At 37.3% G+C, this 22,637-nt stretch overlaps 1 protein-coding gene across 3 annotated transcripts; it reads right to left on the minus strand.

Annotated features, from left to right (window-relative positions):
• Nucleotides 1-662: 662 nt before the first annotated feature.
• On the minus strand, nt 663-19,448 carry lnx2b (ligand of numb-protein X 2b). 3 transcript variants are annotated; one of them, XM_027135510.2, is made up of 10 exons: nt 19,175-19,448; nt 11,999-12,547; nt 8,825-9,015; nt 7,910-8,106; nt 5,299-5,691; nt 4,606-4,740; nt 3,484-3,658; nt 2,764-3,007; nt 2,344-2,502; nt 663-1,990 (listed from the first exon to the last, which is right to left on the minus strand). In XM_027135510.2, the coding sequence occupies exons 2-10, from the start codon at nt 12,391-12,393 to the stop codon at nt 1,855-1,857; spliced, it is 2,025 nt and encodes a 674-aa protein (XP_026991311.1). In that variant the 5' UTR covers nt 12,394-12,547; nt 19,175-19,448; the 3' UTR covers nt 663-1,854. The 3 variants fall into 3 exon arrangements, with proteins under 3 accessions (XP_026991311.1, XP_026991312.1, XP_026991313.1); XM_027135511.2 differs by lacking the exon at nt 19,175-19,448 and adding an exon at nt 12,924-13,091; XM_027135512.2 differs by lacking the exon at nt 19,175-19,448 and adding an exon at nt 12,828-13,091.
• Between the last annotated feature and the right edge of the window lie 3,189 nt (nt 19,449-22,637).

Consider the following 22,637-nt stretch of genomic DNA (forward strand, 5'->3'; position numbering starts at 1 on the left):
GATTATCTGATGCAGTGATGATTTCAAGTCTACATTCCTAAATTTCTTTCTTTTTCTTAATTTATTCAAAACACAGGTTTCAATTAGCTTTTTTCTGTTGTCCATGTTACTACTGAAAAATGACTAAAACAGCCATGGAAATATGCTCATGCATCGTTTGACCTGAGAAATAAGTCTATATGTCTGTCTGAATTTGGTCCAGGATCAAAAAAATAAATTAACAGGAACAGAATGAATGCAGACCATAAGCTACACCAAAGACGCACATTTATGGATGTATAAATGCTGTTTACATGGAGTAGTCACAGGAGTTCAGTGAAATGTATAATTTAAATAGAGATGCAAAAAAAAAAAACCCCACAAGCTCATCTAAGGATATATTCCCACAGCTGCGAGGTCCAGCACACAACACTTCATTGCTTCATTCTACATTCGGTGACTGTTAGGAATACTGGACCAATTTCAGCTCTTAAACTGGAATATGTGCAGCCTGTAGAGGGCAGGCTATGTCATATTCAGGGCAGGGTACAGTATTGGGCTAAATAGTATTACTCTTTTCTTTGGACTGCTTTTTTTATACTGTACAAATCCTATGTGGTAGCATCAAGTATATGCTGTTATTTTTGTAACCTTAACATTACTATGAACATACACTGTACAAAAATGTTTTAGTACTTTTAGTAGCTCATGTGAGGAACATGGTGTGTTTACTTTCAACATCAGTATTACACCGGTTCTGTTTAACATATATTTCACTACATTTCATTCCCTACTGGTTTTATATTCGAAACCGTATCCTTCAATTTCTGTGTTGTGTGTGTGCGTGTGTGTGTTCAATCACATAGATATCACAGAAACATTCTCTTGACACAATAAAAAGCCCCAGCAAGAGTTTCTAAACATAGTCACTAAGCAAAAATATTCAAAATATATACAGGGAAGAAAGGCAATGCTCTTTTAAATTTAATATAATTTTTCCATCAAAAGCAAGTAACTTGTGGCTGAGTGACTGTGTACAAGGACTAGTTATCTAGAAAAAAAGTAAATCAGAGACCTTCAAAATATAGTTTTGGAAAAGCCCTAATTTGTCACTGCAAGTAAAGCAGAAACCTGCATATATTTGAATTAAAAACAAAATCATGGCATTTTTGGTATCATAGTAATTAAGGCAGTTGGATTCTATACATATACAAGTCTAATCAAGATACTCAAAATAGACATGACCTACATAGTTTTACAGACATCACCAAGCAACAGCCACCAAAAAGACCAGATATGTTTATAAAAATGCTTAAGAACAGTTATTGAACATTGAAAAATATTGAACATTATTTAATCACAGGCTTAAAATACTAACAGAACATTTTGGTATGGTCCCTTTTTATAGAGTATCAGAAAAACATTCACACCCAGCATTACTGTTCAGTAACATTACTGTTCATCAAGCTCATTTAAAGTGTCATTGTATTGGTCATTCCTGTAATTCACCTATTCAGGCCCTAGTACAGCACTGGTGCATGTTCCCGATCACAAAACAAATGCAAGTGAAAATTATTGCAGTTTCTCAATGAAAATAATCGTTCTGTAAGACTGACCAAATGTTTGTCACATCTTGAGTAACTGATTGTATAGAAGTAGTTTCCAGAGTCCATGTGTTTAAGAGTATTGTACTTAACTACCTTCTCTTCCGTAAGCACACTTCCACAAAGAGGGAAGAAAAACCTCCAGATATTTCCTTTATTTAGTTTTAAATCCAGTGATCATCAGCTTTCTGGAGTTGATCCATTTGCCTTGGATAAAATTGCCAAAACGGGGAAAAAAGTCACATCGGGGAACAGCAAGAAGAGTCAGATGTTATACAAGGCTGCCAGGCCAGGATACAACAGTAAGAGTGACTTTATTCCTCTGAAGCTTCAGCATAGGAATCAAGGATGAATTGTTCATGCCCACTGTAGTAGCTCCGTTTACAGCCACAATTTCATCACCGCACCTACAGCAAAGCAGAAAGAAAAACGTTATTCTAGCGTTTTCTAAAAGATTTTTCAGAAACAATTGCAGAAAAAGAAATGAGAAAAATCTGTTAAATTTTGTACCTAAAATGAATGGATTACATTGAACATTTTAAACTTACTACCACCCCAAACAGAGTAGTGGTGACTCAGTGAACATATGGTGTAATTTTAAATAGATTTTGCCATTTAACCTAAGCAAGCTTTAGTAGAATATATAAATATTTTCAAGCTTATACAAGGACACAGACCTGATATTTAAATGAATGTTTGCATTATTTAACTATAAAAAGTATGTTAGGTCATGCAACAATGCGGTCAAAATTAACCTTACTTTAGTCGACCATCAAAGTAGGCTGGGGTTCCAGGCACTATGGTTTTTATAAAGAAGGGCTGTTGACCTCGACTTTCTTCGTATCCTCCCACAATGCTGAAGCCCCAGCTCTCGTTGTTAGTTTTTAACAGCACAATGTCATGACACCAGTGCATGTGGCTTGTGAATAAAAGGAAAATATGACTCATCAAAAGGGAACATGTTTATACATTAGCATAGAAAGAGACTGACACAATGAGTGATTTCAAAACAGCACAGAAGAAGGAAAGTCACTAAATCACAGCATTTAATTGCACAGTTTGTCTAGTAGCAAGTAAAGCTATCAGGGCTTATGGAATAATCAATACTATATGAGACATTTTAAAATATCTGAATTTCAGACATTCTATCTAGACATATTGGACAATATCCATTCCTTACCTGGGTAGGCCAAGCCAGTGCGTCCACAGAGGGGACCAGCTGATATCACCCTCTCTGGGGTTTTCTACCGTGTCCATTTCTTCTTGATTTGCTGCCTCTGCATCCTGCTCTTCCTCGTCTGTAATTGTGCGGGTGACGCGTAGAGTCACAGAGCTCTGTGCTGCCTGTGTCTTCAGCACAGACACGGCTTCATTATAAGTCAGCTGGGTCAGGTCAATGGCATTAATGCTCAGCAACACATCACCTGAGCAAACATTAGCCAACACACATTTTAACAATTACCATTTTCCATAAATACTGCTATATTACAGTGTGTGTCTAATCTGAAGTTGGCAATTTACTCAACACATTTACATTCATACATCATAATCAGATGTCTTTGTTTAAGATTGTCAAAAAGTATTTAAACTATTGTGTGTTAAAGTGTGTTAACTATTTCTTGAGTCTAAAAGCTCATTGCTGGCTGCTAATAGTTCAGCTCTTAAGTTTAAATGATTATTTTATGGTTGAAAATATCTCTTTCTTTGATTCATTAACACAGTCAAACTTTAGCTATGTTCTTTGTATTGCTGAAATCAGACTGTTTTCATTGTGCATACATAGATACACTTCATATGATTATTAATAGTGTACAAGTTGGAGAAGCCCAAAAGAGTAAAAACTGTAATATCTACACTTATGTATCTATTTCTTTTAGCAAGAACTAACAAAATATTAAACCTGGTTTGATGGTCCCATCTTTGTGCAGGCAGCCAACTGGCTGCACGCTGGTAATGTACACAGGCAGACGACTGCGTCCATCTCTCCCACCACCGATTGTGATACCTAGTGAATGCCGTGGCTCCTTCTTCACACTCACGGTCTTTTCCTGACTGGAGAATCCACCAGGAGGATCCTACCACACAAACACACACACACACAGACAAACACAAATGCACACATATACCCTCTGTGAAAGCTCAAACAAAATCGAATTTTAATTATACAAAATTGATCACAATATTGCTTACATTACATTTACTGTCTACCCAAACTGCAGCCATGGATAAAAATCAATGCAGTCTTTAGGCCACAGATGAGTGAAAAAAGTGAAACTCGAGAGTCATGTGGTGAAAACATTTGTAAAAACAAATACTCCTCTGTTCTAGATACTGCTAGAAATGGAGACAAGTGATAATGTGAAGGGCTTGACACACTGCCATCATAACTCATGACTAGTGGTAAAAGCGACAGCTTCCACTATCTTCTCTCAGTGTATAGGGAACTCCAGAAGGGGTGTTGGGGCCTTTTCCTACTCAGCAGGGGAGCCTCCCTCCCAACAAGAGTAAAGGCTTCAACTCTGCAGGCGAAAGCTAACTGTCACCAGCTTTGATCCCAAGCCACAAACTAACCAGCAGAAAGGGAGAGAGAAAGCAGCACCCTAGACCTTTTGATCACGGACAAAGTCCAAAGATAGAGACTAGCTGCTTTAATCTCACCCTCACCGGCCTGCATCTGCTGCCTCCAGCTTTCACCTCCAAAGCCAATGAGGAAGTGACACGGAAGCAAGGTGTTACAGAAGGCAGTGTGAAGAGTGCTTTAATGGAGAGAGACGAGAAACATACACACACAGCCACATGGTAGCACTGGACTTTAAAGTATCAGTTGACCAGCCCAAATGACCAGCATTGAGTTTCTCTGCCTCAATCTGGAAAAACAGTCTGTTTTCCATTGTAGGACCGAAGGGAGCGAAACTGAAGGAGTTCTGAGAAATATCATGCACTTGAGTGCTCAGCTTGCTGCTAAATGCTAACATATGAACAGTCGTCAGTGTCACTGACACACAAACATATTAACGTTTACCTTCATGAATGTAGAGCACCGTCTGAAATACTGGGTCTCAGCACCTCTCCTGGCTCCTCTGCTCTGCAGCTCACTTCCTTCTTCAGTGGATTCTGGCTGCCTCATCACCACAAAATTCACTCGTACTTCACTTGCCTGGTCATGAACAAACAACAAAATAAAGCTTGTCATGCTACTTAAAGTGAGACACCAAAATTACACAGTGTTCTGCCTTACTGATGGACAAAAATCACACCATCTAATACAAACAATCTATACAACCAAACAATGACAAGACAATAATAAATCAAGTTACTGTTTATATAAATTTCTAATCCGTCATTACATCAAGTTCTGCATCTAGATCAACAATTTTGTTAGTTTTTAGTAACAGAATGTGGAGATTTATACACTCTACCATATTAGATAAATTCATGTTAGGTATTTATGTTGCTTTTTTGTTGGCAATATGGACACACAACAATTCAAAATACACATTATTTAACACACATATTCTCAATCCTGATGAGGGTGTTCTATCCCTGCACATTTTTATGCATTTCTTCTCTAATAGACCCAAGTCAGAAAGGGCTGTTCAATTAACTGATTAGTTAAATGAGGTGTGTTTGTATCAGTCAACACACTAAAATGCCACAAGGCAGTGGGGTGATTTTAGAACCTTTAATTTAGGGCATAGCTCCTTCCTCCATGTACCTGGATGATCTGAGCAGCGCTCTCTGGTGTACCATGTCTCAAATCATGGCCATTGATGGCCAGCACTTTGTCATTGTTGCGCAGTTTGCCATCTTTTGCAGCCAGGCCTCCTGGCAACAGGTCAAGAATGAAGACACCTGGTTCATCTGATTTGCGGATAAGTTTGATGCCTAGGGGCTCGGAGCGTTCACGTTTCACTAGCGCCACCTGGATCACCGTGCCTGGATTGTGTGATGGTTGAACCACAGGAGAGGTGGAAGGCTGCGTGTGGTGCTCAGGCCTTGGCTTGAAGCCCTTCTCTTGCATAACAGTAAGCCTGAGAACAGAACATGGCCTCCGCAGCACAGCAATGGCTTGTGCATGAGGGACAGAAGCAAGGCTCACATCGTTTGCCTGCAAAAACACACATAGCAAAAAAATTATTTTTTTGTGATTACTTTAAAGCACCCTAACACAGTAGCCTGACCTTCAGAATGCACAAATACAGCAAGGTTAGAGAATCTGATGCCAAATTTCACCCCCAAATTTATGCAGAACACGATGATTTTTTCTGTCTGAAATGTTACAAGCAGTTGAAACTTGCCTCATGTCAAAAAAGTTGCTATATGATCTACCTTGTGGGAATATTTTTTATTTCCACAAGGTATAAAGTAAAACCCTTCAAATGCATACCTCTGATAATCTTAAAACAATGACCTTATTTATAAGTATGTATCACAGTAATTATTCCAGCACAGGTTTCAAAATCTCTACTTGAAAGGTGATTCATTAATGAGTGATGCTAGCTAGCATCAAGAACTGAGAAATCAACTCTTTACTGCCTCAATCAGATTCAGGTCAAAATGCACAACTTTTCAGTTGAATTTCAGGGAGCCTGATGAAGCAAAGAGGCCTTGTTCAGATTTCCAACATATCTGATTGGACTAAGGGAGGCCAGGATGAGCAAAATGCATCCATTCATTCTGCCTTGAACAGCCTGACTGTATGCAAGGCCAGTCATGATGGTTTCGTGTTCTATGGCACTGCATTCCCCAACTGCCAGGGGCAAAAATCCTAGCAGAATCTGGATGTGGAAGAGAAGACCAAAATCATGGTTTATAAAAAAAAATTAGTCTACAACCGATTCTCGAAAATAATCTGACTCTAGTCACCACATTTACCCGACTAGCCAAATCTAGCATGATAAAGAATATAAAGAAAAGACAGAATTGACTGAATGGTGCAGGGTAGAAGCAAGGTTTATTGAAGATCAGCCCTGATCATACACAAACAACAAAAATGAGGATCAAAATCATGCCCTCGTTATCTGTGCTATGACCTTGGAGGCACTTTTGGTCGTTACAGTGTTTCTCCACATTTTCCTCCCGGATAGTTGGGAGTTTACCTCACACCATTATCTCCCATTCTTCGAGGACAATGTCACCATTATAATTAAACCTCTGGCACACAGAATATAAAAAATTAAAATTTAAAAGTGTCCTTGGTTTCTATCTTTGAGTTTTTCTACCACCTGTCTATGGTAAATCACTCATTGTTTGGTGAGACCATGGGTGAGCCATTTTATCTGTAAAACAAATTTTTATTTAACTGTTTTTTTTCTAGCTTGGTGTTAACTTTGATGTATTTTGTTTTATTTAATTATGATATAAATTTTATTAACAGATAAACAAATTGGTTATTGTTTTAATCCAATCATTGTTTAACCAATAAATGTCACCTTTTGGTGTCTGAATCTCTCCCATATTGTCTCTCGTGTACTACACATACATTTGCAGATAGGCCATATGTGGGCTTAAATAAGCCTCATAAAATACACTACACATGTAAACACACTGCTATTATGTTTAAAAGTAATAAGTAATCCAAGTGAATTATATGTTACTGGGCAAAGCTGTAAAAATGTAACCACGCTAAAGCATCAGTGTTCAGAGGTTAAAACTCTGTGAACTTAAACATGATGTATCTTAAACACATAATAATTACATTTCTAAACTTGTTTGTTGGCAAAAAAAAATTCCATTATGCTTCAATTCATAAAATGTAATAAATAATGTTGTGTAACCAAGCAATGTCAAGACTAAGCCAAAACAGTCTTGTTTTCTATTTAATGAGTCATTGTGTAACTCAGCTCATGGACTATGAAAACTATGAACATTAACCTCTGAACAAAAAAGTATGGAAAAATTTCCTGCTGAATATCAACAGAGTGTATCCTATTATTCAACAGATTAACAGCACTACAAAAGACAGCTTAATCTCAATGTGGACAAAATACACTTCATCTATACATACAGAGTAGAGAGGAGAAGGTTATGTAACCGTGTAGGGTGAGCTACTGCTTTACATTATTATGGCTGTGTTAATAACAGAATTGAGACCACCATTTGCATGGACTATTCACTGTCAACATTTTACAACATCCAGGAAATACAGTCAAATTTCCTTCATACAAACAACTGGCAGGAATGCAAACTTACTGTGTACATTGGGTGTGAAATCAGTTAGGAAGTTAGGAAGAAAAGACATGATATAGTTACAGCACAGGGATGTTCTGGAGAGAGTTAAACCTGATCTCCTCTAAACAGACATGCAATGAGCTAATGTGTCTCACCTCTAGAATGTGATCCCCTGGGGTGAGTTTGGCATCATGGGCAGCTACTGAGTCACGCACAATCTCTTGAATTACTATATTCCCCAAAGGTGTGTCCTTCCCTCCAACTATTCGCAAACCCAAATCTTCCCCTGGTTCTTCACGAAGAAGCTCGACAATGTTTGCTTCTGCAACAAGACTGGATCTGAGGGTTGCTCCTAGGAGAGAGAACATCAAATATTCTAAGTATTATTGTATGTTTTTAAATAGAACACCTTGAGCCACTTTCACAAAATGTCCAGATTTCAGTGAATTCATCACTGCTGGATGACACCTGAAGATAGTTTGTTTATTATAAATAAACGTTTCTGTTTGTATAATAAATGACTCATTTACAGAACAGACAAGGGTGACAACGTTTTGTCTAAAATAATCCTTAGTTGCCAGGTGATACTAATTTATGTTTTTGTGTTTCCATGACCGCATGCAGGAATGAATGATGCACTGAATGACATGGTGTAGACATGTCCTCAGACAGCAGACAGTGATAATCAGTTAACTGATTCAGCAGTATGATATCACTGAGATCCCACATAAGGAATTGCATTATTGAAGGCACCAGCTATTTTGTTTTCTAACCAAGAGTCAACACACCTACAAATCCATTTCCTCCTCTTTCACGCAAGAGCCTTTTTATCTGTAGGCACTTTACACTTTTATTCTCTTAAATGACACAAACTGACAGGGTGTTGATTAAACAACGACCATGATCCAGGCTTATAGTATTTTCTGGAATGTGCACATTTCATTCTGTGTTAATTATACAAAACCAATTATCCAGGATTCCTAATGAATTCCAAGATTAGGTTTAATATGTGAAAGACCTGTTACACATATCTGGGTTTTAGTTTACAAGGAATAACAGTATGGCTTTACCATCGTCTGCCTCCTCAAAGGCAGGGTTGACCATTCCAGGCTCTGGGGGGCCACGAGTATTAGTTGTACGTGTGGGTGCTGGGTTTGATTTGGTGTCTGATTCTTCCCCTGTCTTGCTTCCCTTCGATTCATTCCAGGAGGGTCTTTTCCTCTTCTCAGCTTCTTCCCTGAGCCGTCTGAATGCAGGGCATCTGGAAAAAAGGAAGTGAAGGAGAACCAAGAATCAGACAAAAGATAAGGGGGCCAGAATGACAGAACACAGAGCACAGATCTCCAGACATGGGAACTGGAGGAAAGGGAAATCAAGCATGCTTCATTAGCAAGCATGGTTCATTACTCTGTGGTATGTTGTAATTAGCCTACATAACTTTCATTATGGGATGGCAGTACCAGTGCCTACAAATAACAAAAATGTATCCATGTCTTAAAAATCTTAAATAAGCATCACACAGGAGTGGTGAAATTAATGTGCATTCATTTCTTTCAGTGCTACATGATAACTTGCAAGCACATGTCAGTGTTTGTCTCAACAGGCCTTGTTTTTTCTGTTGGCTGAATAAAGAGGAAGACTTGGGCTTTTCTGACACATAGTAAGATGATGAAAGGAATAGGAAAATGAGTGAAAACTATTCTTCTCCACTGCAGGAAGACCAAGTTGACAGGTCAAACTAGATCAGGATCAGGTCTGACCGTGTAAATGTCCTCCTCCTCCTCTGCCTTCCTGAGCACTCCCTGCTCGCTGTGTGTTTACACTGAGGCTCTCCAGCCCACATAAATTACCTTCCAAACAACCTTTAGACCTTAACATTACATCACAGATGATAAGTAGAAGGCCAAGCCAATGCTGGGGCCCAGGAAAAGTGTCTGCTTCCAATGATATTCCATATACCATGCATATGAGCTCACAAAAAATTTAAATGTCTTGTTTAGTCCAAATGATTATTATGAGGACAATTTTGAATGGATGCAAAATAAAAAAAAAAGGTCTGGCCTAAAACAAAGGTCAGTCCCTCAAATATTTTATTGTCCTTGATCATTTGTGTTCCAGTTTATTGCATGAATTAATAGAAATAATGTAATTTCTCAAATCGTTTATATTCTATATTTAGCTTTCCAGTTGATCTCAGTCAAATCTCTGCTCCCAGAATACTGATACAGCTACATTCCAAAGACACCCAGGCATGATTTTTATCTATTTTTTCATGTTTTTTGAACAAAAAAATAAAATAAAAAAATCATAGACCATAGAACCATATGCACTTATTCTAGATCATTTCCAAACACGGCCATATCTTAAGACAAGAACCAAGCTAAAAATCTAAACGTAAAAGCTAAAAACACCTCTTCTCAGATTTGGACTGAATAATGAATAAATGCAAATACCACAAAGTCATGTAAAATATTATTATTATTGTTGTTTTTATTGTTATTGTTAATAACAATAACAACAACAACAATAATCCATTCATCAATCTGCCAGGATTCTTATTTATTAAATAACAACTTTGATTTTCTTATCAGTTTATACTTGTGTTTATTGTTGTTAAACTTCCCGAATACAAGATAGCTCTTCTTGCATACGTATAGCCGTTATTTGCGACATACATCATCTACGTCATGTGTGTGAATGCGTGAATGAGTATTCACACCTCATGACCAGTGTTCCTGGGATAGACGTCGAATATATATTTTTTATATATAAATATTTTTCAAACTCTTTTTTTCCCCCAACAGGTGGAAGGAATAAGTGGATGAACTATAAATGGATGCAACTATAAGTGGACGCAGTCCTTTGAGCCTTAACTATGCCAACAAAGGTCATCAAAGACTGGACGAATCGAGGCCTCATTGCATAAGCACTAGTTTTAGCTTATGACTGACAGCAAAAGGCTCTGGATCCATCTCAACCCTAGCTAGGATAAAGCTCTTACTGTAGTTGAAAGAATGAATGGTCACTTGTATAGTACAGTTATTTATGTCTGTACTTTTGAGAGTCACAAATTAAAAATTCCTTGGGTGCATCAGCAGACTTGGCCAATAACCATGATTCTGATTCTGATGTGGACCAGCAGCTCTATGCATGTCATTTGTCTAACCAGTTGCACAACAATCCGATCTTCCCTTCAGCCACAGCTCGCAACCTTGGGGTAACCATGGACAATCAACTGTCCTTTTCCTCTCATGTTGCTAATGTGACTCGCTCATGTCGGTTTCCCCCGCAACCTCCGATCTACCAGCACTGCTCGACTGGTTCCACCATCTCTCAGGGTAAGAGGCAAGTATACTACAAGACTCTTCTCTGTTCTGGCACCAAGGTGGTGGAATGAACTTCCCCTAGAGGTCCGGACAGCTGAGTCACTGGCTATTTTCAAGCGGCGGTTGAAGACCTACTTATTCAGGAAACATTTCAACTAGCACTTCTTTCCTTATCTTTTGTATTAAAAAAAAAAACAAAAAAAAACCTTTGACACTTTTTCATTGTAACTTTGAACAAATGTTTTAAACTCATGGTATCTTAAGTATGTAACCTAGTGAACCAGCATTAATGTATTCAATTTTAGAGGTTTAAGCACTTATGTACGTCGCTCTGGATAAGGGCGTCTGCCAAATGCTGTAAATGTAAATGTAAATGGCTGATTACAGAGGTTTTTGACTTGCTAGCCATACAAATAGGATGAAGACCTGTATGGCCACTTATCTGAACAAATGAAAATCAGCAGCTAATTACACAATAAACATATTTATATATCTGTTAAAGTGTAATTTTCACCTTTGACTGGACATTGGGATTTGTAGAGTCAGTTTTCAAGAATGTTGTCAGAGCTTAGTGTGTATAAGCACAATGTAGGACATAATTCTTTATAACGTCAAGATACAATATGCATAGGTCAATATTCAAATGAAAGGTGGCTAAAGTGATCAAGTAATCAAGTTCAATAATAAATCATATAGAATTTAGTTTTAATATACATCATTGTATGCATACAGCCATTACACTTGGAATAATTGGAATTATGGATGCAAATAACAAATTACATACATGCAGTTACTTCAGTTACCTGAACTAAAATATTCATTAAATGACTTTAACTGCTATTGTAAAAGTGAGTATCATGTTCATATATTACACAGATACTGTTACAATATGCTGCAAGTTGCACCTTATACACTGACCTGTTGTGTAGATGAGGCTGTAGCTCACAGCGTTGCATGCTCTGCTGGCAATCATTGTGGAAAGGGCACAGCACGGTGAGCTTATCGAGCAGGTTGCGCACCAGCAGGCTGGCAGACCGGCACTGTTGCAAAGCCACTCGCTGCCGGTCCACGGGGCAGAAGTCCTGTTCACGCAAAAAGCTGCTCAGGCACTGAAGGCAGTATGTATGTCCACACGGTGTGTCCACGGGCTGAAGCAGTGGCTGTAGACATATGTGGCACACCAACTCATCATCCACCTCATCCTGGTACTCATAAACGTGACAATCCTGGCTCTCATGGCACTGCCCACACTCTTTGCACACATGTGACCAGGTCAAATTACCCGGTGATGCCAGTGCCTTCTGCTCCGCCATGGTCCAGCAAGCTCTTACTCGCTCTAGTCTAGCGATGTGTCCTTAAATCTCCACTCTAACTCTGAGCCTGGTCAGGCACAAAATCTGTCGAGATGAGTGCTCACTCCAGAGAAGGAAGAGACATCTGCCTTCTTTGTTTCCTCATCTTACATTTCTGTTGAAAAAGAGAACAAAGAAAAAGTGTGGCTAGTGGAGGGTTTTTTTTGGCTCCTGCCTGGCTGGACAGGAAATGACACAAATCCACTTAACAGAAACAATATGCAGAGAAAGAGAGGCAGCTGTATCCTCAGAACAAGGTTTCCTCAAGAATCACAGCATGATTGAATGTCAGAGTTCTCTTGATAATTTTTGAAGGTCATAATATCTCACTGAAAAAAAAATTACAGTCACAAACTCATGACCAAACTGCAAAGAATCATATTTATCATATTTACCAGTCCAACTTAAGCTCCTCGTTCTCCTCCATTGTAAACAAACAAATCATTTCCTCTATGCATTTGTGGTAGTAAATGTTTAGGTTTTCTACCCACCTCACAGACTCCTAGAAATCACTCCATGCAAAAAAAAAAAAAAAAAAAAAAAGTTCAAATTCAGCGATGTTGACTGCCTTGAGCATGAGTGAAACTTAAAACTGTATGTACACAAAAACCATGGAGCTAGGGAGAACCGTGTGACTAGCTGGACTGACGCAGAGAGTGGTGTTTAGTGTCTTGCCGTACAGACAGGAGGAGGGGTCAAGTTATGAGTGTGTGTGCGCGTGTGTGTAAGAGAGAGAGATCTTAGAAGGGGGAGTTCATGTGCTTATATCGCACAAGGAAGAGCATTCCATTAAGCAATGGTGAAAGATCAACATGACTGGCCCATTATTAAGCATTATTTTTTAATGCAATCATTTCCACCTTTATGAATTAAATGTAGTCATTGCACATATTACCGCAAAGGCTGTCACTAAAACAGCAGTCAAAATGAGGCTATGCCCTTTCAAGGTGGTAAATCTAGCTCAAATGTCACAGCTTCATTTCCAAGACCAAACAGAACAAACCCTATAAATAAACATGAACAGGTAGACAGGCTGATGATAAATCTGTTGGATTTTAATTTACATTCAAGGGCTACCACAGCAGCACAACAAATCGACTGTAGTAGAAACTATGAAATACTCTTTTTGCCAGGGGTCAGTGACCAAAAAGCATGTAGTTACTGAATTACAAATCTAGCTTTACTTTAACAGGCAAGTGAGCTTACCCCTGTTAGAATACTGGTGTCGGTTTTCTCATGCAATATCTGAAGCATTCATTATATTGATAATGAACCACAATCAGCAAAACTACACATAGCATAGAATGATTTCTAATATAAGTGAACACAAACCTTTGTAGGTAAATCATTACATAAATACAGAAAGCAGGTAAGGCAATAGGTTTTATGAGCAAACACCACTGATACAGTAGCATCAAATAGCTTCATCTCGTTCTAGACATATTACTTCCAAAACATTAGCCTATTAAATATTAGCTAGCTTTGTACAGAAGTTATAGGGTACATAGCAAATGTATATAATAACTAAATGATGTATTTAATACATCAAGGTGCAATAATACCATGTACCCCGTATATTAGTATATAGAAAGGTACATCATTCACAACCATGTGCGATTTCCGAACATCTAAATTTCAGATTTAGATCCACCATTAGCCTGGGAATGCTTTGCATTTGATAGCATGGTTGAGGGGATTTGTGATCATTCAGCCACAAGCGCACAATATCACAAGGCAGATATTGATGTTGGGTGAGGAGGTCTGGCGTACATCAGTGCTCCAGTTCATCACAAAGATGTCCAGTGGGGACATGGTCAGGGCCCAGTGCAGGCCACTTGAGCTCTTTCACACCAACCTTGCCAAACCATATCTTCATAAACCTCACATTCTGCATGAGATGCATGCTGAGATAAGTTTGGGCAACTTAGTTCCTGTTAACAGAAATTCTACAGCATGGGTAAACATTCTATACAAGTTTGCTTCCAACTTTGTATTCTGAAAAAAAATTATTTTGGTTTCTGATGGTCAGGTGTCCACAAACATCTGCCCATGTAGTGTACCCAGCAGAAAATAAACAACAAAACTACACCATACATAAAAACATTGTAAACTGTAGCATTAGTTAGCAACTTTCAATTGCATTACAAGTTAGCTGTTAGCGGACAATAATCCTATAAGAGACTAGAAATGAATGCTGTGATTTTTGCACATGTTCAGCATGTTTAATGATATTCAGAGCCTGTACATAAGTAAAACTGATGACTGATGCCTTCAGTCTGTTTAGTGGCATGTTTCAGTGGTTTTTATGAAGACTAATGGGTTCATAAATAAAACTCTGGCAGAAGGTTCAGACTTGACCATAGATAAAGCTTTAAACAATATGAGTCAAACCAGATCATCAGAGAAATTCCCAAAGAAACAAAAAAAATGGCAGTATCCAGAAATGCTTATTGAAAACTTATGGTTCAAAATGTTTTGTATGGAGAAATAGACTAAGCATGGAAAAATAAAATCTTCTAAATGTAAGAAATTACAGGAAGTGACTAATGCTTTTATTGACACCAGGGAAGGCAACACAAAATCTTTTAAGCAATGTGAACAAAATTTTGCAACGTCCCTGAACATCTATTTCAAGTGATATATACTTTATATATAATGGTGTAATACAGAAATTATGTTTAAGCCATTACTTGTCTGGGTCAATCTGACTATGTTTTAGAATGCTGTGTCATTCATAGGCATTTATTGTTTTCTGCAACTGACACTGGAAGGTAATAATGATTTGTTTAGTTTATTTTATTAAATTTAACTTTAAAAAATTAAAAAAAAAAAAAAAAAAAAAACTGGTGGTGTGGAATAATTCACATATGCAACAAATAAGTCAAAGCAAAGATTTTTATCTGACTGTTTAGTGTCTCTTCTGCTGGTAGCAAACTTAACAGTCTCTACAGGATATTGTGTTTTTGCAAATGCAGAATTTAACCACAAAAAACTGATAAAAAAAAAAACAAAAAACTGCAAACGCCACAAAATTACTGCTGATTTTGGTCAAGATGTGTTGTGTGACATCATAAAGTGAATTCAGCCAATGCCCTCATACGTTTATGTGTGTTGAACGCGAGTACAGCTGTCATAGAAAGTGATTACATGTGTGTCTTCACTGGTAGTAGTTTAAAAGAAGACTCTTGTGCTTGCTAATCTGCCAAGTTTTCCACAAAATTCTCTGCAGTGTGTCTCAAATTTTGATGTTATACATGCTGATAAAAAATAAGGATAATAAAAAAGCATTGCGTATTTTTTGTGGTAAATGAATAAAGCTCTTTTCTACTGGAAGTGTTGATAAATCTATTAATGTCGACAAACACAGCTGTGGAAAAACCAAAGCTTTATAAAGCAAAACTGAGATGCAATATCAAGTTTAGTGTGCTTTAAACACAGTGATAAATATTGGGTGTTTTCAGAACCAGATAGCTAACTGACTATTACACAACAAACACATAGAATGGTCAGGTCTTTTATTAAACCAAGAATTATCCTGAAAACACCATAAATGTTCTTGGGAACATCTAAGCTATTAAGATTTGATCAGTGTCTGCTCTCGACTAACCACAGTTTTATAAAAACTGAAGCATGACCACTGTTTAACCTGTTTAACTACGCTAAATCAATAAGTGTATAAATGAATATTGGTATTGTAAAAGCGGGAACCTAATTGAACCTAATTCTGAGCACAGCAAAACATGAACACACTATAAATCTAAAAGAGCTGGTTAGTAGTATGATTTTCTACAAAAAAAAATCTAAAATATGCTATATTTAGGCCTTTTAGACATGTGAGCAGAGTGTTTTTTAATGGCACAATATATAAAGCCCAATAATAATCGATTTGTTAACCAGAGCCTGGCTAATAACATAACATCTGGTCAGGTACCAACTACTTTCAAGAGAGCAAGGGTTATTCCCATCCTAAAGAAACCTGCTCTTGATCCATCAGACATCAGTAACTACAGACCGGTATCACTTCTCTTGTTTCTTTCAAAAAAATCTTGAATGCATTGTCTATAATTGGCTGTCTGTCTATCTCTCACAGAACAACCTCCAAGATCCCAACCAGTCTGGCTTTAAAAGCAGCTCACTCCACAGAGACAGCCCTTTTGGATGTCTCTGAGAAACTACATACCATGTATGGTTGAAATGACAATAAAAGCTTCTTGATTTGACTTGACTTGACTTGATCAGCCAAACTGTCATCCATCCTTATCCTCCTTGACCTTTCAGCAGCGTTTGATACGGTCAACCACAAGACTCTCTTGTTCACCCTCTACCTGGAAGGACGCTCATATCAAGTAACATGGAGGGGAGTGATATCTGCTCCACACAGTCTTTCCACTGGTGTCCCACAGGGCTCAGTACTTGGTCCTGTTCTCTTCTCCCTGTATACTCACTCTCTTGGTGAAGTTATTTCCTCAAATGGGTTCTCTTACCACTGCTACACTGATGATACAAAACTTATCTTCTCTTTCCCAGCAGGTCTGGCAGAAATATCATGGATGATTTATCAGTTAAAGTTCAATCCTTTATCCAATAATAGAGACTTAAGCACTTCTGTACGTTGCGCTGGATAAGGACGTCTGCCAAATGCTGTAAATGTAATGAGGTATATAGCATAGCATGATGGTGCCGCACATGGCAGCCATGGTGCTTTGCTCTCCAGTGACTGCACCTCTAATGACCCCTCTGTCAAGCTCTTGAAGTTTGCGGATGACACTGCAGTCATCGGCCTCATCAAAGACAGAGATGAGTCTGCCTACATACAGGAGGTAAAAGAGATGACTGTCTGGTGCAGCCACAACAACTTGTAGCTCAAAATGGTCAACATTGGAGATGAATGTGGACTTCAGAAGAAACCCCCCTGCACTCCCCCACTCACCATCATGGACAGCATTGTGGCTGCAGTGAAGGCATTCAATTTCCTGTGCTGCACCATCTCCCAGGACCTGAATTGGGACACTCACATTGACACCACTGTTGAAACAGGCCCAACAAATGATGTACTTCCTTAGCCACTTGAGGAAGTTTAACCTGAGCTGCTGAAACAGTTCTACTCAGCCGTCATTGAGTCTATTCTGTGCACTTCAATTACTGTCCCGTTTGGCTCAACTACAATATCAGACATCAGAAAATTACAGAGAACGGTTTGGACTGCTGAAAGGATTATTGATGCTCCCCTACCCACCCTTTAAGAAATGTATGCAGAGTGAGGAAAAGGGCTCAGAAAATCACTCTGGATCCCTCACATCCAAGTCATCAACTTTTTTAACTTTTACAGAACCCCAAATACCAGCACAACCAGGCACAAGAACAGTTTCTTCCCCTGGAAATCTCTCTCATGAACAGTTAAATATTTCCACCATTACCGAATGTGCAATAACCTTACATTTAACTGTTAGCCCCTCCATAAACGTACGTCCCTGCATGTCATTCTATTCTATTCCATTGTACCATCTATAGCACAACTGTACATACAATTTATTTATTTTTCAATTAATTTTTGTGTATTTTTTGGTAACCTCACCTTGTTGTCTCTGCGTACTGGAAGCATATGACATTAAAACAAATTCCTTGTATGCGCAAACATACTTGGCAATAAAGCTCTTTCTGATTCTGATAGATTTGTCATGTATACCAATTCCAGCCTATAGTGTAAAGGTGTGGCAAGCCTGGCAGAAACAATAGATATTGTCTGTATCAGTCAATATCAAGTAGCTTTCCAATTTTGAAGGGAGGATGTGCAGCCTAATAATGCTGCTGTTCACCATCTATAGAGAAACTTGTAAATCAGAGTAAATGAGAGTGGCCATTTTGAAAAGCTTTTCTCAATCTGACAGGAAGACTATGAATCACTCGTTCCACCACTACCATACATAAATAAATAAGCAACTCCATAGCAGTCCATAGAGCCTCTATAATTATAATTCAGGCAGAAACGATACATTTCTTCTGAGTAAGCACATGATGGTAAAGAGACAGGAAAAGAGAATGGGCAAGGAGGCTGAAAGTCTCATCCTAATTCCAATGGAGAATACTATCAATGCCATCCACAAAGCTTGATGCACATTTCACCAACTGAACTGATCTGGTCTGTACAACATTTTAAAAGAACATATTAAAATATGAACACAAATATAAACATTGCCCTTTTCCAGTCCATACATCTGTGTGTGGAGGGCCAAAATAAGTGACCTGTATACCATGACTTACAATAGCATGACAATAGCATGACAAAACACTTGTCAAGTAAGCAATAAAGGTATTAAAAATATGTACTATATATTACTTAGTAAATCTGTAGTAAAGCTTTACACAAACACGTGTACGAAAACGAGATTGGGCCGCACATTGACCCGACACCCGAGTGTAGCGCTATAAATCATTTAGCAGTCAGTTCAGAGAACCTGTTCACAAGCGAGACAACAGACTAAACTTTACTGAAGTAAATATAAAATTGTATAATGATACTACAAAAAAATAACCAGCGTATTCGACTTTAATGTGATTTGTTAGTTTCTTTATCGAAACCTCAGGCGCGTCAATGACCTTAAAAATGCACCTTGGTGTCATTAAACACCCCACATTAAGCGATTTGTAGTAAAAACGAAGAAACTACACACGAAATTAAACGTGACTTTAATAAGAATTACTGACTATCCATCGCTTAAATGAATACCGAAACTCGTCTTACCTGAGAGGCTTTTCCGGAAGTGGGCAATAAAACAAAGCACTAAGAAGCTGATATGGGGTAATGACCTGTTTTATCCTAAACAGAGAACACTAACGAAAAGACTGCCCTGTCTTGGAAGTGATATAGCTTAAGTTATGCCATAATGAGTCTACGGGATAGTCCTACAGGTAGTTTGATTCCACTGACGACGCAGTTTCGAAAACAAACTTGCAGGTAGTGACGTTTGGACAGGAAGTGTGTGCGCGCGCAGGTACAGGGCCAGGTGTGCCTTCAAACTAGCGTGCGCACGAGGACCGAACAAACCATTTTGATAGCACCTCCTTTTAAGCTTTTTTCTCTTTTTTTTTTGTTATATTATCGTTTTGTTACAATTTTTATTAGTGCTAGACTCTGTTCCTGATTCATGCGAAAGTTTTTTTTTTTTTTGCGGTTATTTGTGTCACCGTGTAATGTCATGACAAAATGGTTCGTCTAAAGTTTTTAATAGTCACATGTCACTTATTTTTGTTAAATAAATAAATAAATAAATAAATAAATAAATAAATAAATGGGATAAGAATTTCAATTCCTTTATTGCAAGCGTTTTTGGCGTGTAGGTTAAATCACATATTCATAGCCTGACTTCCACTAGAAAAAAGTTTTATTGTAGTTTGATGGCATTTTTAAATTCAGGGTGATTTCAGGTACACTGTGGCATAAGGTAGTGTAAATTAGCAGCACTTATTTCCTGCCCTGATCATTGAAATTCAAAAGCTGCTACATCATTGCAGTGAACTAAACAAAACAAAACAAAAGCAGAAAAAAATTTACATTTTTTCTTTTTATTTACTAATTAAGGTTGTCATGACATTTATTATGCACATAATTTATGCATGAACTAATTTTAAGAATTTTTAAAACAAATTCCAAGAGTATTGATAAGAATGTTTTATGCTGCTACTGCAAGAAATGTACTATACAAATTGCTTACCTTTTAGTGATGGTTTTCTGCTGAATGTTATTTTGTCTGCTCAAATGGAATTTTCAAAAAGTATTAAGAAAACTGATTTTCTAAAAAAAACTAAAAACTAAATTTTACTTATTAATGAGTTATAAAACATTACTTCATAAGGACAAAATTTGAGAATAAATAATTGTTTTTTTAAAGGCTGATTGAAGACGATTCCCATATTTCCCAAACCTATGTGTCCCAATTTCCAAAACATACTGTCTCAAGTTACCAAACATCATGGTTTTCATTCAGTCTGGACAAAATTTTAAAATATGTCCCATGGGTTGGGTATTTTGTTTTATTAATGTAATAATAATAACAATTAAGCAAATAAACAAAAGCAGTATGATGCAGTATGATTTATTTGGACACAACCTTGCAGCTAAATGAAAATCACTGTAAAGCACATTAAATGCACATAAATCCATTAAATACAGGTCATTCTTTAACAATGATTTAAGGTATGGTTTTTCATCAGATTGTGTATGTAATTGTTTTATGAGTCAATAATTTAATTACAAAATTAATAGGGTAATAGATTTTTTTGTTGCATATTACATATTGCGTGTAACAGGATTGAATCAGGAGTGAACAAAAAGTGAATATATATTTTTACAGAATAATAAATTCTTTATATTTCTTGTACTTATTTTAAAGCTGGAGAGAGTATAATGAATCTTTCTTAATGATGCCCAATAAAGTAATAAGACATTGTTTGGGACTTTGCTAGTTAAAAGGCTTTTGACACTTGAACTGTGTCAGTTTCCAACCCCCTGCAGGATGCAAGGGAAGTCTCCCCACCACCCACCATCATAAAACCACTTCTACAGGCTTGTTCCACTCTGATTTATAGTCTTGTGGCCTCAACAGATATTGGCCTATGCTTATTTAAATATCATGTTCAAGTTTTTTTTTTTAATTAGTTCATCATAATGCTGAGATTATATTCTAGATATAGTACATGCATTTTGCACAATGACATTGTATACATAATCCATGTTACACTATTATATTATAGGTACTGGTTAGTTATTGAAATCTGTTACACTGTCAGCTTTAACTGTTTTTAGTCATTTGTCATCCAAAGTTTTATCAGATCAACTGTTTAAAAGACATTTGTTATGCTGCCTAATTTTCTGTCCTGCTAAAATATTACAACATTACACTACACATTATTTATATATTACATTATAATATGTAAGTAATGATTCTTTTGTAAGTAATGAAGCATTTGATTCTTTAAAAAAAACAACATTTTGATCATTTGTTTTCCAATATTCCTCCAAATAGATCTTTTATTAAGATGGATTATGTTTAGAATTTTATTAATTTTTCCAAAGATTTCCTGACGATGAGGGTGATACGTGATGTGTTAATGTTCTCCAAAACCAATTCACAATATTAAACTCACATACTATAGTGTGTAATGATTTGATTCTAACAGGCATTGCATTCTAGAGTATATGAATATGCTAGAAATGCTTTAAATGCTCCTGACTATTCATTCCTATCTTTTAAAATAACTTCACCAAAGCCTTATTGATATATCTCACCAGAACTCATAATAACATGTCCACTCTAGTATTTGGTGTGCCATGTTATTTTTTTATTTGGTGTGTGTGTGTCAGACAGAGATCTTCACTCAAATGTGTGGATTACATGTTTGTACAGCTGCCTAAGGTGCTGAAATGGAGAGGCTATAGAAGTGTTTCAGAGTGACACCTTGTGGTCAGTTTTTACATCCAATATGTTGATGCTTGGGTGTAAGCAAAAATCAAGTTTTTTTGTTGGTTTTGCAATTTTTTAAGAATTTAACAATTCCCAATTTTCAGTATTTTTTTTATAAGTTATCATATTGTAGATTTCTTCATCTTTTAAATGTACAATGTATGCATTTTTCACATTTAAAATACTAAGAGTGCAGTAATAAATAATATTGGTCTACATTAAATAAAGGAGCTTTAGATTTAGGTAATAGTTAAAGATTATGTTTACAAATCTAATAGACATCATTAACCCAGAGAACCCTTGCATGGTTCTTTATTTATAAAAGACTTATAAAGGACTAAGTCTTTCACCAAGTTGAATATCTGGTTGTGTGGCCGCTTCAGACCCCCATGACCGAAACCTGTTCTATTGATGGGAAACACTCCCTTCAAAGCTAGGTCTAGTGTGTAAAGCCAATACTGAGACACATCCTGGCTGAATCATCTACACAAGCTTGTCTGTTTGAGCAGGTCTCCATACAAACAACAATGAGCCTGTTTGTCCTTGCTGGGATCGGTAAACATCCTCAACGCAAACAGCAGCAAGGGAGAGAAAAAAGTCACACCACCAGGCCAGCTGCTTTCTCACTTCATGTGCTCTTTGAAGTCTGTAAGAGAGAGCTGATAATGGAGAGCCTAAATTCTTAATCCTTTTAATTGGAGCGTGGCTCACTCAAGCTTTATCTTGTTCTCTGTAGCTGTAGAC

This window comes from Tachysurus fulvidraco, chromosome 17 (genome assembly GCF_022655615.1).
Source record: "Tachysurus fulvidraco isolate hzauxx_2018 chromosome 17, HZAU_PFXX_2.0, whole genome shotgun sequence".
Taxonomy (NCBI): Eukaryota; Metazoa; Chordata; class Actinopteri; order Siluriformes; family Bagridae; genus Tachysurus; species Tachysurus fulvidraco.